This window comes from Aquarana catesbeiana, linkage group LG08 (genome assembly GCF_042186555.1).
Source record: "Aquarana catesbeiana isolate 2022-GZ linkage group LG08, ASM4218655v1, whole genome shotgun sequence".
Lineage (NCBI taxonomy): Eukaryota > Metazoa > Chordata > Amphibia > Anura > Ranidae > Aquarana > Aquarana catesbeiana.
The window spans coordinates 235,975,345-235,993,723 of NC_133331.1; the positions used below are offsets into that span (position 1 = coordinate 235,975,345).

Genomic DNA, 18,379 nt, shown 5'->3' on the forward strand with positions numbered 1-18,379 from the left:
GTGTAGAGGAGAAAAGGAACCTGCTGATGTATTTTTTGTTTTGCATAAGCAAATTCACTATCTACTCAGAGCGAGCCAAGGCTGGAAGACCAAAAGTAAATTTCTTTGTTAAAATGTATTATTAGGTTAGCTGTAATACTGGGCATAGATTGCTACAGAAGAATGATTTTTGTATAACATAAGATTACTCCTGGAATCTGAGAAGGTGCAGCTTACCATTTAGCTTTCTGGCTAGCTTCTAAGGCTAGCCCCGGATGGAGCTAGAATTTTAATATTCTATGCAATGTTTAAAAACCGCATCTCTATGTGCAGTATTTTAACAGGACTTGCAAATTTATGCTGACCAACTTACTTCTTTTGCCTAGCATAAAGACTGCTCAAGTGCCCAATGATACTTGTCATGCCTATGTCCTGAAAATGTGAGGTTTCATTCACACAGCCATAAAAAAAAATGCATTTACAAGCATTTTTATTAGGGTTGCACCGATATCGGTATCGGTGCCAATACTAGTCATTTTTGTGAGTATTGGTACCGGCAAAATGCTCCGATACCGGAAGTGACGTCAGCTGCTGGACAGGACGCCGCCTCCTGCCCTCAGTGGGGTTTGGAGCAGCAGCATACCTGTCCCGGAAAGTTAACTGTGTCCCAGTGTCTTATGGATCTAAGCTATGTCTTGCAACTGAGAGCCGCTTCTTGTTACCTGCCTGAATTTTGAAAACACATAGGTGCGTTACTGTCAGACCTCATCCTGTTCATTTGCAACACTTTGAAGGTTAAGGCCGTGGTAATTGCTATACGCTGATCTCAGCCTAATAGCACAGAGAGTATTTTCCTCCAAAACCTTGTAAGCAATGTCTTCCAGAAAACAAGGTACAGGGAATAGGGCAAGTTCAGGGGTTAAAGTGACTCCTTCAAAAACAGGAGATCAACCTCGGGCTACTGCAGCATCAATCTCCCCTGAAAGACTGCGGAATTTGGCCTGGCTGAGCCATTGCATTTGTCAGGTGTAATGGCCACCACCAATATCCCTGCATCGGCTTATGTTACTAAGGACGACTTAACGTCAGCCCTGGCTGGCCTTGAAGGCAAAATAGCGGGTATGATTGCCTCAGTAACACAGGGAGGGAGCACCATTACTCCCTTAGCCAGTTGGGTCCTGGTGATTTAGATCCAGAATGGGCAGAGGATTTTGAGGAGGTGGCCGTAAGGGAAAAAGAGGAGGCTGAAGAGTCCTCAGCGGGGGGACTCAGATTCTGAGGAACCATTGTCGGCTTCACAATCCCAAAAATTGTTTATCCAGTCTTTGGCTAAGATGGTGAGAGCAGGATTTAAGTTACCCCCTGTACAGGGACCGGGACTTTCCTGTTCTACGTTGGGATCCTTGCGACCTTAGCAAGGTTCCCAGGCGTTCCCTGTGCATCCTTTATTGGAGCAGCTGATTTACGCTGACTGGGACCACCCGGACAGGATATACTTGCCTCCAAAGAGGTTTTCTTTTTTTATACCCTATGGAGGAAAAATTCAGAAAAAGTTGGGATATGCCTTTGGTGGATGCTGCTATTTCATCAGTGAATAAAAGCTTAACATGTCCAGTGGATAATGCCCAAGGGTTTAAAGACCCAGCGGATAAAAAGCTGGAGTCCTTACTAAAGGCCTCCTTTGTGGTGGCTGGGTCAGCAGAGCAACCGGCAGTTGCGGCTATTGGTATTTGTCAATCCTTGAAGGACCGTTTTAAAAGATTGGTCAGGAACCTGCCTGTTCAGGAGGAATATTCTGACAAATTGTCAGAACTTCCTCGCGCTTTATGTTTTGCGGTAGAAGCATTAAAAGACTGAATCCAGCAGATGTCTTGTTTTGCGCTACTCTCAATACATATGCGCAGAGTCTTGTGGCTAAAGAGCTGGTCAGCCGAGATGCCATGCAAAAGGCTACTTGCGGCTTTTCCTTTTCATGGGGAGCATGCGTTTGGAGAAGATCTGGATAAGTATATCCAAAAAATCTCAGGAGGAAAGAGCTCCTTGCTTCCAGTTAAAAGAAGGAATAAGCAGCCCTCCTTTAAAATTCCCAACGCTCCTGAGCCAGGCGCCTCTTCTCCCAAGAAGTATCGACGGCCTCAACTACCTGCCTTTAAGAAACCTCAGAGTCAAAAAAGACCGTGGAATCAGAAACCGTCCAAAACCAATTTCAAGTCCTCCTCGTGAAGGGGCGCCCCCACTCTTACGGGTGGGGGGCAGACTGCGGCGGTTCGCAGATGCTTGAGTAAAATTGGTTCAGGACAGGTGGGTCATTTCCACTATAACACAAGGTTACAAAATAGAGTTCCTGGATTTTTCCTCAAAACGGTTTCTGGTATCGAGAGTCCCATCGGACCCAGAGAAAAAGAGAAGCCTATTCCTAGCCTTAGAACAGCTAGAAAGGCAGGGGGTGATTATCGAGGTTCCGCACAAAGAAAAATTCAAGGGGTTCTATTCAAACCTATTTACAGTGCCAAAGCCGAATGGGGAGGTAAGGCCCATTCTGGACCTCAAGTCTCTCAATTCCTTTCTAAATGTCCAAACTTTCCGTATGGAGTCGGTTCGTTCAGTAATCGCATCTTTAATTAAAGGGGATTTTTTAGCATCCATAGACATCAAAGATGCGTACCAACATGTGCTGATTTTCGGTCCACATCAAAGATTTCTGCGCTTCGCAGTAGAGGGGTGTCATTTACAGTTTGTGGCACTTCCATTTGGGCTAGCCACGGCCCCTCGAGTCTTCACAAAGGTGTTGGCTCCAGTATTGGCTTTTCTAAGGTCCCAAAAGATCTCGGTGGTAGGATACCTGGACGACCTTATGTTAAGGCCCTTCATCCAGTTCAAATCTTGACATATCTAGGCCTGATCCTGGATACAACCCAGGAAAGGGTATTTTTACCTCCCTTAAAAGTCAGCTCAATAGTGGAGCTGGTCCGAGAAGTCAAAAGGGTAAAAAGGCCCTCAATTCGACTGTGCATTAGACTGCTGGGCAAGATGGTGTCGTCTTTCAGCACAGTTCCTTATGCGCAGTTTCACTCCAGGTTGTTCCAGAAGACTATCCTGGAGGCTTGGAACAAGTCTGTTCAAACCCTGGATCATCCAAAGTCTCTATCCCTAAGGGTAAAACAGGACCTCTCTTGGTGGTCAAAGACCAACAACTTGAAAAGAGGGAAGTCCTTTCCTCCGGTAACCTGGAAAGTGGTGACTATGGAGGGGAGCAGTTATGTAAGAGGCTTCCGTACAGGGAAGATGTCCCAAGTAGAGAAGACCTTGCCCATCAATCTGCTGGAAATTCGAGCAGCTTGCTTGGCTCTCATATTCTGGACATCCAGGTTGCGGGGGTTTCCGGTCAGAGTCCAGTCCGACAACTCCACGGTGGTGGCATACATCAACCACCAAGGGGCACCCGGGCAGCCCAAAGGGAAATAAATCACATACTAACTTGGGCAGAGAGGCACGTGTCGTTTTTGTCGGCAGTCTATATTCCAGGGGTGGACAATTGGCGGGCAGACTACTTAAGTCGTCAGCAATTGTTACCGGGGGAGTGGTCCCTTCACCCCAAAGTTTTCCTTCAAATCTGCCAGCATTGGGGGATGCCAGATGTGGATCTCCTTGCATCCAGGTTCAATGCCAAGGTGGACAGCTTTGTGTCCAGGACCAGGGATCCACTTGCCATAGGGACGGATGCATTGGTGATTCCCTGGGATCAGTAGTCCCTAATTTACGCTTTTCCTCTGATCCAGATGCTGCCGCACCTGTTACGTAGGGTACAGGAGGAACAGAAAACAGTAATTCTGGTGGCCCAGGAGGTCGTGGTACTCAGATTGTGAGGATGGTGGTAGGGGACCCATTGTGCCTCCCATACCGTTTAGACCTGTTGTCCCAATGTCCCATATACCATCCTTCTTTACAGTCGCTGAATTTGATGGCGTGGCTATTGAGACCAGGGTACTAAAAGACCGTGGTATCAAAGGATCTGTCCTGTCTACTCTAATTAATAAATGCTAGAAAGCCAGCTTCTAGAAGTATTTACCATAGGGTCTGGAAATGGTACATCTCCTCGTGTGTTATAGGAGAAGATGGCACCCTTGCAAGTATACGATCGGGAGGGTCCTTGCCTTCCTTCAAACAGGAATTTATTTAAACCTATCCCTAGGGACCATTAAGGGACAAATTTCGGCCTTATCAGTTTTTTTTTTCCAGAGGCCAATTGCATTCTTTAGTACGAACCTTTGTCAAGGGAGTGCTGCATTTAAGGCCGCCGATTAAGCCGCCCTTATGCCCCTGGGACTTAAACTTAGTGCTTTCAGATCTACAGATTCAACCCTTTGACCCTATTAGGCGTATTCCTTTGATCCTATTAACTAGGAAATTGGTCTTTTTGGTGGCCATAACCTCAGCCAGAAGGGTGTCAGAGTTGGCCGCCCTTTCTTGTGAAAAACCCTTTCTGTTTGTTCATCAGGTCAAGGTGGTGATGCGACCCCGTCCAGATTTTTTACCCTAAGTGGTTTCCAGTTTTCACTTGAATCAGGATATCATTTTACCTTCCTTCTTTTCTAACCCTAAGTCTAAAAAGGAAAGATCGCTTCACTCACTGGATGTGGTGAGAGCTGTCAAGTTTTACTTAGATATGTCAGCTCCTTTTCGGAAGACTAACTCACTTTTCGTTCTGCCTGAGGGTCCTAAGAGGGGACAGGCAGCAACTAGTTCTACCATCCCTAGGTGGATTCATCAGGTCATTATCCAGGCCTATGAGTTGAAACACAAGATTCCACCTCGATATCTCAAGGCTCACTCTACTAGAGGAGTTAGTACATCATGGGCAGTGCGCCAACAAGTGTCTATGGCTCAGGTTTGCAAAGCGGCCGCTTGGTCTTCGGTTCATACATTCGCCAGGTTTTACCAACTGGATGTTAGGTCTCAAAGGGAGACTGTTTTTGGCCACAGCGTGCTGCAAGCAGCTTTATAAATCTTGAGCCTAAAAGGGGATCTAGGAATATTATGTTCCTTCCCCTCAAAGGCAATGCTTTAGGACATCCCAGATAGTCATTATTATGGTGCTCTGTGTCCCGTGATGTACAATAAAGAAAAATGGATTTTTAAAACAGCTTACCTGTAAAATCCTTTTCTTGGAGTACATGTGGACACAGAGGTCCCTCCCCTCTTTTTCTGGGATCTTCATTGCTTGCTACAAAACTAAAGGTACTTCCTGTATGGGAGGGGTTATATGGGAGGAACCTTCTTACTATTGGTTGCCAGTGTCCAATCACCTAAAGGTAGCATATAACCCAGATAGTCATTATTATGGTGCTCTGTGTCCCGTGATGTACTCCAAGAAAAGGATTTTACAGGTAAGCTGTTTTAAAAATCGATTTTTTTGACAGGACGATTAGGTAATTGTGATTGTAAAGGTCTGCTGTTTTCCTGGTAATCTGGATTCCAAGATATGTAATAGCTTCTTTCTCCCATTGAAATGGGAATGAGTCTTGGGAGTGAGCTACTTCTTGTGGGGTAAGGGAGATGTTTAGGGCATGGGACTTGGAGTAGTTAATTTTGAGGTTTGACAGCTTCTCAGAATGTTTCATGTCCCTCAGGAGGTTGGGTAATGAGAGTCGAGGAGATTGTAGGGTGAGTAAAATGTCATCCGCAAAAGCGGCTACTTTAAATTTTCTACATGCTATGGAGATTCCTTTGATGTCTAAGTTGTTACGTAGTCTGTTTAACAGGGGTTCTAGCGTCAGGACGAAGATCAGGGGGTATAGTGGACATCCCTGACATGTACCATTGCTTATAGAGAAGGCGCTTGACGGGAGGCCATTAGCTCTTATCCTTGCTGAAGGGTTAGTATACAGTGCGTTAATGTGTGTGTACATGCGAGGTAGGAGACCTATGCCTTTCGGGAGTTCCTGCATGTAATTCCAGGCCACCCTGTCAAACGCCTTCTCAGCATCTAGGTATAGGAGAAAGCCCTTGTTACCCGATGAAGTCAGTGTTGTATATTCAGGGTGCGTATGGTGTTATCCCTGGCTTCTCTACCTGGGATAAATCCTACTTGGTCAGAGAATATGAGGCCAGGGATGAGTGGTAGTAATCTGTTGGCCAGCATTTTTGCGTATAGTTTGATATCTACATTAAGTAGAGAAATGGGCCTGTAGTTAGAAGCTTGTAGATGATCTTTTGCCTTCCTTCGAGATAAGAGATATGTGGGCTTCTAATAGTCTGCCTAATGGGTATGCAGGTTTGATAGTGAGTTAAAGGTCTTTAGCATTTCAGGTATTAGAAAGCTTTTGTAATATATTAGTGTGAAGCCATCTGGGCCGGGTCTTTTCCCTACTTTCATCTGTTTTATTGCCAATTGAAGCTCCTCCACTGAAAGAGGGCTTTCCATGGCTTCTGCTTGCTTGGGGGTGATAGGTTTTGGGCAGTACTGAGCAATGAAATCTTATTATTTGTGAGGCACGACTATTCGCTTTTGTTTTGTCCTCACTGTTTTGCGATAAGTTGTACAGTTTAGAGTAATATTTTTCAAAATGTCTGGCAGTATCTTCATTTTTTGAGAGGAAAGTGCTGTAATTGTCTCGGATGTGTTGTATCTTAAATGGTGATTTTGTTGCCTGAATCGTGCGTGCCAGCAGTCTACCACTCTTATTGCCGTGTTCGTAGAACACTTTCTGTTGGAGTGCATACTGCCTCATGCGTTTCCCTAATTCATCTAGTAATGTAGAAAGAGCTTGTAGTAGCTCCTGTAGTGTGTTTTGTGAGGTCGTTTGTGAGCAGTCTCTAGTCGGTTTATGGTTTTGATAAGAGATTTGATTTGTTCCTGATGTCTCCTTTTGTTGGTCATTGCTAGAGCTAGGAGTTCCCCCCTTAATACGCACTTATGTGCTTCCCAGAGAGTGATGGGTGCGATATCTGGGGTAGAGTTTCTTAGGAAATACATTTGAATGCGGGAATTAATCTGACTTGGAGCTTCTGGGCCCTTTTAGAAGGGAGGGGTTCAACCGCCATGTTTTAGTTGTTTCGTTCGTTTCCGGGAATGTGAGTGTTACTGAAATGGGTTGGTGGTCTGATAGAAACATTGGTTCTATAGTGATCTGTGTGAGACAGGATTAATCGGTCTGTGATAGAGATAGTCTATTCTGGATAATTTTTGGTGTGGAGAAGAGTAAAAGGTTGTAATCTTTGTCTGTTGGGAACATGGTACGCCATGTGTCATGGAGTGCTAGGTTTTGGAGTTTGATTTTGCAGAGAGCCTGGTAGGAGAGAGTGAAGATGCCTGTGAAGGTGTCAAGATTAGGATTTAGTGGCACATTGAAGTCTCCTCCTAATATTACCATCCCTTCCTGAAAATCTGATAGGTGGTCACAGATTTTTTTAAAGAAGGACACTTGGTGCTCGTTTGGACAGTGCACGTCAGCTAGAGTGAAAGGTTTGGATGCATATGTGCCCTTAATAAAGACATATCTGCCTCCAGGATCAGTGATTGTGTCTGTCATCTTAAAGTCAGCATGTTTGGAAATGAGTATAGAGACCCCTTTCCTTTTTAGTCTTGATTTGTGGAATGTATGGCTTGTTTGTATACATGATTTGCCAATTTAGTGGCAAATCACTAATGGCATTTGATCTAAAATATGTTTCTTGGAGTAGCAGGAAATGTGCTTTGTGTTTCGTCAGGGCAGCAAGAACTTGTGATCTCTTTTCTGGCAAGTTTAAGCCTTTAACATTTAAAGAGATGCATTTTAGTGACACTTGTGTTTTTTGGTCATCTGTTCTGGATGCATTCTAAATGTTATTAGGATATATCACCTTGATATAGGAGGTTTACAGGGATGGTTTTGTCACTATTGTCTATGGGTAATAAGGCGGGGGGCAGGGGGGGGGGGGAGAGGAAGAGCGGCCCCCACTAGAAGACAAGAGGATAGAGACAGGAGGGAAGATCAGAAAAGGAAGAAAAAGTTATAGGGTATGAGTTAGGGTAGTTAGGTCTCAGGGGGATGTGATATGGGGTATGGTGGTTAAGAGGGTTCACAAAGTAGTGGAATATCCATGTTCCGTGTATGGTAGGTCACCGGACGTGATTATAGGATCACCTAGCCACCTAGTTGAAAGGAGTCTGGGGTGTCAGCTAAAGTCCAATAGGACAGCTGTGGTGAGTAAACTGGGAAGGGATCAGATAGGTTGGCACTACTGAGGACTAGAAAGGTATTTGTATTTGTATGTGTTTTCGGGTATGGTATGATGGGGGTAGGTGTAGGATTTAGTATGGGAGGTACACCATTGTTGTGAGAAAACCAACTATATGTATCAAATTTTTTACCAAGTAGTTAGTTTGATTGTCATTTATAAGATGTGTATTGAGTGAGGTCTATCGTTTTGTACATGCAATTATCAAGTATAATGAACACTTATTAAAAACTTAAGTCAGCTTATATAACATATGGAGAGAAAATCTTACGAGCCACAATAATCCAGTGCCAAAAAAACACAATATAGATATTAATACCCAGCAGCAGACGCAGACCACGTTTCATAACCGTGCAAATACGTATAGAGAATAAATGCGTTGCGCTGAAGTAGATCACACTAATGCCCCGTACACACGTCGGATTTTCAGACGGAAAATGTGTGATAGGACCGTGTGTAGGCTCCATCACACATTTTCCATCGGATTTTGCCACACACAAAGTTTGAGAGCAGGATATAAAATTCCGATCGTGTGTACGCAAATCCGACGCACAAAGTGCCACGCATGCTCAGAATAAATAAAGAGATGAAAGCTATTGGCCACTGCCCCATTTATAGTCCCGACGTACGTGTTTTACGTCACCGCGTTTAGAGCGATCGGATTTTCCGACAACTTTGTGTGACCGTGTGTATGCAAGACAAGTTTGAGCCAACATCTGTCGGAAAAAATCCTAGGATTTTGTTGTCGGAATGTCCGAACAAAGTCCGACCGTGTGTACGGGGCATAATATATAAACCACCTAGACGTGAGCATAAGTATAAATAAGAATTATATCAAAAAACAAATTCATAAACCAGCATGTGATGCATTCATCAAAATCACATAAAAGTGCAATGTGCATAATGATTATACATACACATATATATATATATATATATATATATATATAATAGAAGATAGATAGAGAGATATACATATATATATATAGATAGATAGATATGTTATTTTTATGAATTTGTCACATATATATATATATGTGACAAATTCATTTAAAACCCACACAAAGTGCTGCGTGCATGTCGAACACGCGTAGGGGAGGGGCCAGGACGGGGTTAGCAGCACGGAACCTGATCGTGAGAGCGCATACCATACCACACGCCGACCGGCGTTTTTTTTTAAGCTTGTGTAGAGCTGTGCACTTACGCACCGGTGAAATGTGAGTACCCCTTTGCGGGGAGTGGGTTTATGCATCAATAAATATATTCTTTACGGTATCACACTATCTAGTCTTTTTGTTTATGGTATGGAGCTGCATTGATCCAGGCTGGAGATCGGTACCAAACTATAAGTATAGAGCCCGGGGGTGGCTCCATAGCGTGTTTTGACACGGCTAGTCACTGTGTCACACGCTCTGAGGTGGGCGCAACCACTTTGTGGGGGTCACCGAAGCACACTGGAGCATGTTTTTGCAGCACCTGACATTGAATGAGCATGCTGGATGACACCAAACTTGGACATTGTTATATGCACTTTTTGGTGATTTCATACCTTATAAGAAATCTACATGACTATTTAATATCTATGCTAATCACTGGGCACTTTTTATCTAATTCATGCACTTTGTGATTTGTTGAACTGTACATGCACGCCGCACTTTGTGTGGGTTTTAAATTAATTTGTCACATGTTATTTTTATGAATTTGTCACACATACTCATGTCTAGGTAGTTTATATTTTAGTGTGATCTACTTCAGCGCAACGCATTTATTCTCTAAGCTTATATAACATGTAAACCTTACTATTGTAGAGTGCACCTTTAGGCTAGATACGTTAAAGCTCTTCTTTACCCTCCATTTAGGTCTTGGGCCCTGTTTATTTATAGTAAAGAAGCAGGCTCCTTGCTATAGCTGAGGAATAGTATGCCTTAGTAGGGAGAGACCAGCCTGGTAGGTTTCCCCAAGGGGGGAAAAAAAAAAAAACGTAAATGCGTTTTTGTTTTGTGGTTGTGTGATAGCACTGTGCCCGTTTCCCAAGCGCAACACCCTTTTGTTTAAAATTGTGACATAAATCATCTATACCTCGAGTCAGGTGTTTTGAATAGGTTCCACTTCAGGTTTACAGTGTAAAGCCTGGTTGAAAAAGGCTTAGGTCTCTCCTCCACTATTGTGCAAAGAGTAAATGGGTTAGGTATCATTTATGATCAAAAGAAATATACAACTAAACAAACATAGTAACAAAAGCAACCCTAATCGCTTGATGGTATTGGAAACCTGTTGAGAAAGCGCACAGACATATACGTATTACCTGCTCTGTTAACTTCAGTAAAAAGAGTCTCTGGATTAAACAATAGGCAAATGGTCTCTCCGGGGATATTTTGGGATGATATGAGGGGAAATAGTCCTGTGTCTCGTTTTGATCCAAGCGGAAGTCTTCATCGGGGATATCTGTGGAATTAAGAACACAGTACCTGAGAAGGGAGGTTAGTCCTGGAGAAGTCCGCTTGTTTGGGGGAAAAGTTAGTTGTCTCGATGTCCTCTGCGTTGGGTTTCAGCATGTTCTAGAACATATGGGGGAGATCTCGGCGTGAGATAAATTCTCCAGGTGATGTGGGATCCAATCTGCGGCGTCTGGATCTGTGTCGTTGGGCTTTTGGTGATGCGTTGTAGGACACTGGCTTCCATGGTTCCGTTGGAAAATAAAAGGAGTACCAATCAGGCAAGTCCACTGGCGGCAAGTCTAGCTGTTCGCAGAAAGCAGGAAGGTCCTCTGGTGTTCGGAGGAGTGCGGTGCGACCTCTGGTGGTAACAGAGAGGCAGAAAGGAAACTTCCATCTATACTATATGTTGCGTGCACGTAATGTTTCCAGCAGGGGGCGCAGGGTGCGTCTGTTCTGTAGGGTTATCCGAGACAGGTCTTGGAACAGTTTAATTCTGCGCCATTGTATAAAATGCGGCCTCTGTCTCTTGCTTTCCGGAGTATCTCCTCCTTGAGAGGGAAGTTCACAATACAGCACACAATGTCCCTGGGGGGTTCGGTGTCACGGGGAGGGGGTCTCAGTGCACGATGGAGTCTTTACATCTCAATAGGAGAGCCTGTTGGTCTGTCAAGAAGGTTGTTAAATATTGCACACACCATCTGTGGTAAGGCAGATAGATCTACTCCTTCAGGGACCTCCCTGATTCTAATGTTATGCCTGCGTCCCCTATTGTCTAAATCTTCCACTTGTCTATGGAGTTCAAACATATGTGGGAGATTGAGGTCGTGTGTCTTCTGTACTTGCCTGATAACAGGTGCCTGAAGTTGAGAAGATTCTTCCCATTCTGTGAGGTGATTCTTCATTGATTGTTCATCGATTGAATGTCCGATTTTAGATATGATATGGCAGTTGTCAGGGTATGTTTGATATCCAAAGCGACCTTTTGGAAGTCTCTTTACAGGTCAAGAAGTCTCGGATTTGAGGCTGTAGGGCCGTAACCTTCTGCCAGCATGTTTGTGGTATTTCTAGGCGAGGCTAGGGATGAGGCCTGTGAGGCCTGCGTCTCCTCGTGGTGAGTTATGGCCCGGGACCAGAACATCTCAGGAATGTTATTGCTGAGCTACGTTGCGGACTGCGTTCATGGAGCAGGGTGTCAAGGTGCTTCTATTTGACCTACCCATGGCTGAGGGAGCGTGTATATTGCCTAGAAGAGGCTTTTGTTATCCTCAGTGTGCCGGAGCTCTTGTCTCATGCGGCCATCTCTGGTCCCATCCCAGGATTATTGTTATATCTCTGGAGTTAATCCCCTTTTTAATGCATGCCAATATTCTGTTGGCTTTGCTTGCATTGCATGCCATTGCTGAGCCTGTCATCTACTAGGACCCCCAGGTCCTTTTCCATCCCAGATTCCCCCAGAGGTTCTCCCCCTAGTGAGTAGATTGCATTCGTGTTTTTGCCACCCAAATGCATAATTTTACATTTTTCTACATTAAACCTCATTTGCCATGTAGTTGCCCACCCCATTAATTTGTTCAGATCTTCTTGCAAGGTTTCCACATCCTGCAGAGAAAGCCCTGCTTAGCTTGAGGGGCATTGGGCAGACGCTTTGGCCCCCCCAGGGCTGTTCATCTGTGTTACTCTTTTCAGTATTGGTATTAAGGAAATTTGAACCAGTAGAAAACTACACTTCTAGTTTTGGAGCCAGTGTTCTTTTCACAGGTTCAGACCCTGAAGATCTCAATTTGGAGTCTGAGGAAAGCAAGGTCTAAGGATTGTCAGAAAGGTTAGTCAGCACCTTCATTTTCAGTACGAAAAAAGTTACCCAGGCCATCTATGGGAAGGTTTTCTTTTCTAGGTGTCAGGACAGAAAAGTTTTGCTTGATATTCCTTCCTTCCTAGAATTTTTTACAGGATGGAAATGTTCAGGGTCTTGCCATTAGCACTCTTAAAGTGCAGATGGCAGGCTTGAGGTTTTTTTTTTTTTTTTTTTTTTCTGGAGGGGGGTTACAGAGCCTGGCCATAAATCCACTTATTGCCAGATTGTTTAAAGCCTTTTCTAGATTGAGACCTGATCCAGTTAAGTGTTTTCCTGAGATCTTTCAGTTGTCCTACAAAGTTTAATCAAGAGTTCCCTGGTTCTAGATATATTCCTTAGAATGCTTACCTTCAAGCTTTTAGTGACTATTACTCAGGCGAATCAGTGAGTTACAAGCCCTGTCCATAAGTGAGCCGTTCTCCATATTTTTGATGAAAGGTTAGTTTTACATACTAATCCTGATTTTCTACCCAAGGTATCCTTTGACTTTCATCATTCTCAGGATATAATTTTGCCCTCTTTCTGTCCTTATCCTACCAACAGTAAGGCCTGGTTCACACAAGAAATGGAAGGGAATACAATCCTTCGAGCCAATGGTGCCCATCTTGCCACACTAATTAGAAGTATTCCCTATGGGCAATATCTCTGTATCAAACGGAATTGCTCTAGTCCTCAAGATTTGTAAAAAAAAAGTACTAGCTCTTAGCGAGATTAGCTATTTATTAATTCTTAGCGAGAGGCTACTGATGCCGTGGATACAGTAAAAAGTGCCTAAAAAAAGACTGTCATAAGGCATGTGCACATCCACGATCGGACCCCTTGTTTAAACACACCAATCGCTATCCAGGGGACATGGCTAAACTTATTACCACTTTTCCCTATCACCATAGTGATATTAGGGAATGTGTTGCGTTGTCCCCTCCAGGCCCGGATGGCTGTTTTCTGTGGCGCGGTCTGCCCGGAAGCATCCGCTGCCATCTTTACTGATGTCCATGATGTTGGATGTTCTGTCCTGGTGGGGACGCTGGGTGGTGTGCAACGTACCCTGAGTCATCTGTGGCCATCTTGGTGGATGGCCAGTACGTTGAATGCCCAGTTGGTCAGCGGGGGTTTGCAGCTGTGGCCAATTCTGGGGGGAGCCCCTTTTTATATAACATATATATGGTGGCGCCCGGCCCTCATTCTCTCCCCCTCTTTCTCCAGGCTGGGAATTATTCCATTTGTGGGCCATTTAGGACTTTTTGGTGGGGGGTGCTGCAGGTATGTCTAGATATGTAAGGGATTAAATCTTAAGATATTAAGTGCTCTAGGCATTGCTGTTAAACAACAACGCGTTTGTCTCTATTTATTTTGCAATACTGTATTGTAGGCTCTTAATCTTTTTCATCTGAGGTAGGTTGTCTGTCTCTTGGAAGGAAAACATACATATAATTTTTTTGCACATATAAGGACCTATTTAAAGTGACAGGGTTTATGCTATTTGTTTTGTTACAGATCCCTCATATAGGATTACATTTTTCTAGGCTTAATAGCCCTTAGCCATATTCTCTAAAATGCCCCCTGGTATACAGCCATTGTGCATGGCAGATGTGATTCAGCCTCCCCAAGGTAATATGAGACATTTTCCTTCTGGTCCTGCTTAAACAGATTGTACCTACCTGTGAGAATTACTCCCTTTTTCTAATATATTAATACATTCCTACTTTTAGTAGAAACCTCACAATTTATCTGTAGCTTGGAATATTTGTATACCAACATATTATGACAAACCAGCAGCTTTAAACTTTTGCCATAACAATAAGGTAACCACAGCAGTTTATTACATTGAATTTAGTGATATCCAGCTTGTATATATTGATATACCCAAGCCTCTGAGGAGGGAGGAGGGAGGGGGGTCTGATTGCATTAGCATCCGTATGTGTGGGGGTTCTCCCATGACCCTGCTGGGTGATGTAGCATTTGCTGTTTTCCTCCTTCCATCCTAGCTCTTTGGTTCCCTTTTTATCCCCCCTTTCTATTTTAACATGTGGAAATGAGGTCCTCTATGCAAGGGGTATATTGTTAAAATGTGATTTCTTGACAATTGTTATTTCATTTAGATTGCATTATATTTAAAATCTATATTGGTAGCTCTCAACGAAGAGGACAATGTCCAGGAAACGCATTTTATCATGATGTACTTGAAATTGTTGTGCAATAAGAGTTTATACTGATGTGCAGAGGCGCCCGGGGGATCCACCTAGGTAAGTATTAATCTGCAAAAAAAAAATTCCTTTACTTATCTTTAACAGAAAAATGAATGATGTGCCTCAAAAGTGCCATGCCAAACCATACCATAGTGTATTTTGTTGTCAGCACTCTCAGCCAATGGCTGAGAGCGCTGAACAGTGTGTTCTGGTGGGGAGGCCGTCCCCCTGTCAGAACACAATAGCTTAGCGAGGAGATCGCTGTACTAACATTGGATAGTTAGTACAGGATCTCCTCCTAAGCTCTTCATTTTTTTTTTTTTTTTTTTTTTTTTACGTTTAGCCCGCCACAGTCTCAGTGCGATTTTTCAAAGGCGTCCGGTACGGGTTTGTTCACTGGTTCAGGTGCAAATTTGTGTATGACACATGAAATCGCACCTGAACCGGATGTAAAATCGCATAGGACTCTTGAAAAATACACTGCGGCCGGCCCGCAAATATGTGAACCGGCTCCATAGAAATCCGATTTGGTTCACATATCATGCAAATCGAATGTGGTTCAAATTCATCTAATTCGCATATATGTGAATTAAGCCTAACGTTTTCAGTTTAAATTTTGTTTCTCAAATTTGGCCGCAAAAGTGGAAATACACTTTAAATGCACATATAAACAATAAAAAAGTATGTATTTTTTTTTTTTTTTTTTTTTTTATACGTCAGGATCAGCAACTAAAGAAGATCAAAGCTAAACAAAGATGCCTGGCTGTGGTATTGGGAGAGAATCAAGAGGAGATGGATATGGAGCAAGATAATTTAGGTGATATAGAAGGTGATTTTCTTATAGGCATCTCGTTCTGTGGCTAAGCAAAACCATTTTACACTTTACAGCTAAAGGGTCTTTAAAAAGACGTTTTGGTGTCGGCACAAAATAATGAAAGTGAAACTCAGTATTTCTGATTTAGTCTTAGAAAAAGACTTTAGAATAAATTGTGACACTAAAAACTGATGAATAATTAGATGATATGCAAATTATAAGATGAAACACTCAGCGTCACAAGTAAAAAATATTGCAATGTTTAAATAAGATAACCTAATAAACTTGCACAGCTGCTAAACATTCCAAGTGGTACACCACACTAATTTCAAAATGGATAGTAAATAAATAAATGTAGCGCTATGTGTAAAATTATAAATATAAAGTGCAAATCTCTAAAATAAATCCTACATATAAATGAATAGACCATAAAATGAAAAAATAAAGAAATAAAACATGAAAAACTCTTCCTTTGATCAGTGTATCCACACAATTCCACCACAGTGTTTGTTCGTCCTCAAAAGGAGTGCACACCACCACCAGTAAAAATGCGCGCTCACCTCCCAGATGAGTCAAAACTCATATGCGGATCTCCCCACGAGCTCTTTGCTCTCGCTTCCTCTTCCCAATCAATGGTGGGTAATCCAGATGGCTCTTTTCTTAATGGTAACTCAGCTCATTAACCACTTCAGCCCCGGAAGGATTTACCCCCTTCCTGACCAGAGCGTTTTTTGCGATTCGGCACTGCGTCGCTTTAACTGACAATTGCGCGGTCGTGCGACGTGGCTCCCAAACAAAATTTTTTCCCACAAATAGAGCTTTCTTTTGGTGGTATTTGATCGCCTCTGCGATTTTTATTTTTTGCGCTATAAACAAAATAAGAGCGACAATTTTGAAAAAAACGCATTGTTTTTTACATTTTGCTATAATAAATATCCCCCAAAAATATATAAAAATTTTTTTTTCTTCAGTTTAGGCCGATCGTAAATCGCAATAAGCGTTTATTAATTGGTTTGCGCAAACGTTATAGTGTTTACTAAATAGGGGATAGTTTTATGGCATTTTTATTAATAATTTTTTTTTTTTACTAGTAATGGCGGCGATCAGCGATTTTTATTGTGACTGCGACGTTATGGCGGACATGTCGGACATTTTTGACACATTTTTGGGACCATTGTCATTTATACAGCGATCAGTGCGATTAAAAATGCACTGATTACTGTGTAAATGACACTGGCAGTGAAGGGGTTAACCACTAGGGGGCGGGGAGGGGTTAAGTGTGACCTAGGGAGTGATTACTAACTGTAGGGGGATGGGCTGTGTGGGTGACGTCACTGATCTCTGCTCCGATGACAGGGAGCAGAGATCGAGTGACACTTGTCACTAGGCAGAAAGGGGAGATGCTGTTTACAACGGCATCTCCCCGTTCATCCGCTCCGTGAGGCGATCGTGGGTATCCCCGCGGCGATCGAGTCCGCGGGACCCGCGACCCGACTCACGGAGCTCCCGGCCGGCGGCGCGCACGCGCGGGCACGGCGGGAAATTCAAATGGACGTACAGGTACGCCCATTTGCCCAGCCGTGCCGCTCTGCCGACGTACATCGGCGTGCGCCGGTCGGCAAGCGGTTAATATCCAAAGAAACGGATCATCTCCCAGCTTGACTCAAGATTCCATGAGTTCAGGACATGTAAATAATAAGTATAGAGACCATAGTGTTCTCCGTATACAAATTTATTCAAAGCCCCCAAAAAGACAAGTTGCACTTACAAGTTAAAAACTTTTAAAATCCCATAAAAACCTTCAGAGTAGCACTGCCGTGTCAACATACAGTGCCTGGCTGGACGTGACTATCAGCTCCTCCCTTCTAGATACGTATCGGCCAATCACAGGCCTTCCTCAGTAGATGGGTGGAGCTAATTTGTAGTGTATCGTTGCTATAGCAACCCTCCCGGCGTTGCCACAGCTCAGTCTGCGGTGCAGAAAGAACCTCCTTCTGCCTGTGTCTCCAGGACACACAAATACCAAGACCAGGAAGTGTGTCTCTCTCACTGCTAAATTGCAGTAAGATCTAAACCTTTCTAAGCACCCGCAGACCTACACGACAATCTCCAGTTACAATCTATCATAAGCTAAGCATAATTACATACAAAACAACTACCTATATGAACAATCTAAAATTACATAATTATGTTTAAAAATACTATATTTATTATAAACCAACAAAATTATATATGTTATGGGACTAAATTGATTTAAAATTACTATTCATATTTTAATATAAACCGCGTACTTCATATGTCTGTGTATCTATAGGGTCACCACTCCCATCATAGACACATGTAAATTAAAAAAAAAATATATATATATATATATATATATATATATATATATATATATATATATATATATATATATATATATATATATATATATATATATATATATATATATATATATATATAATATAAATTTTTTTTTTTTTTTTTAACTCTATAGACTCAGTCTGCAGTGCAGAAAGAACCCCCCTCTGCCTGTGTCTCCTGGACACACAAATACCAAGACCAGGAAGTGTCTCTCTCACTGCTAACTTGCAGTAAGATTTAAGAAAAAAAAATCTCCTGTATTAACTGCAAAGTTATGTACATGTCATGAAGGGTTACCTAAAATCACCCATTATAGATGAAACAGTTCAGATCGAAATCAATATTGAGCCTCCTGGGCGTTAAAACCTGGTTCTGATATATCCAAGCTGATTCACGTTGGCTTAATTGTCTTATGAAATTACCCCCCCTCCAGTGATGGTTTTACCTTGGACTTCCCTAAAATGTTTAGAGACACAATATTCTTTTTGATCGTGTTGATGTGCTCTTGCACCCTAACCAGCAG

General features: G+C 42.8%; 1 protein-coding gene across 1 annotated transcript in view; it reads left to right on the forward strand.

Moving 5' to 3' along the window:
* The window catches only part of ERCC6 (ERCC excision repair 6, chromatin remodeling factor), a gene marked incomplete in the record, with an annotated part of 251,201 nt that overhangs the window by 36,879 nt on the left and 195,943 nt on the right, over positions 1-18,379 (forward strand). The window contains 1 exon segment of the mRNA XM_073596959.1: positions 15,399-15,507. Coding sequence (XP_073453060.1) covers positions 15,399-15,507 — 109 coding nt within the window.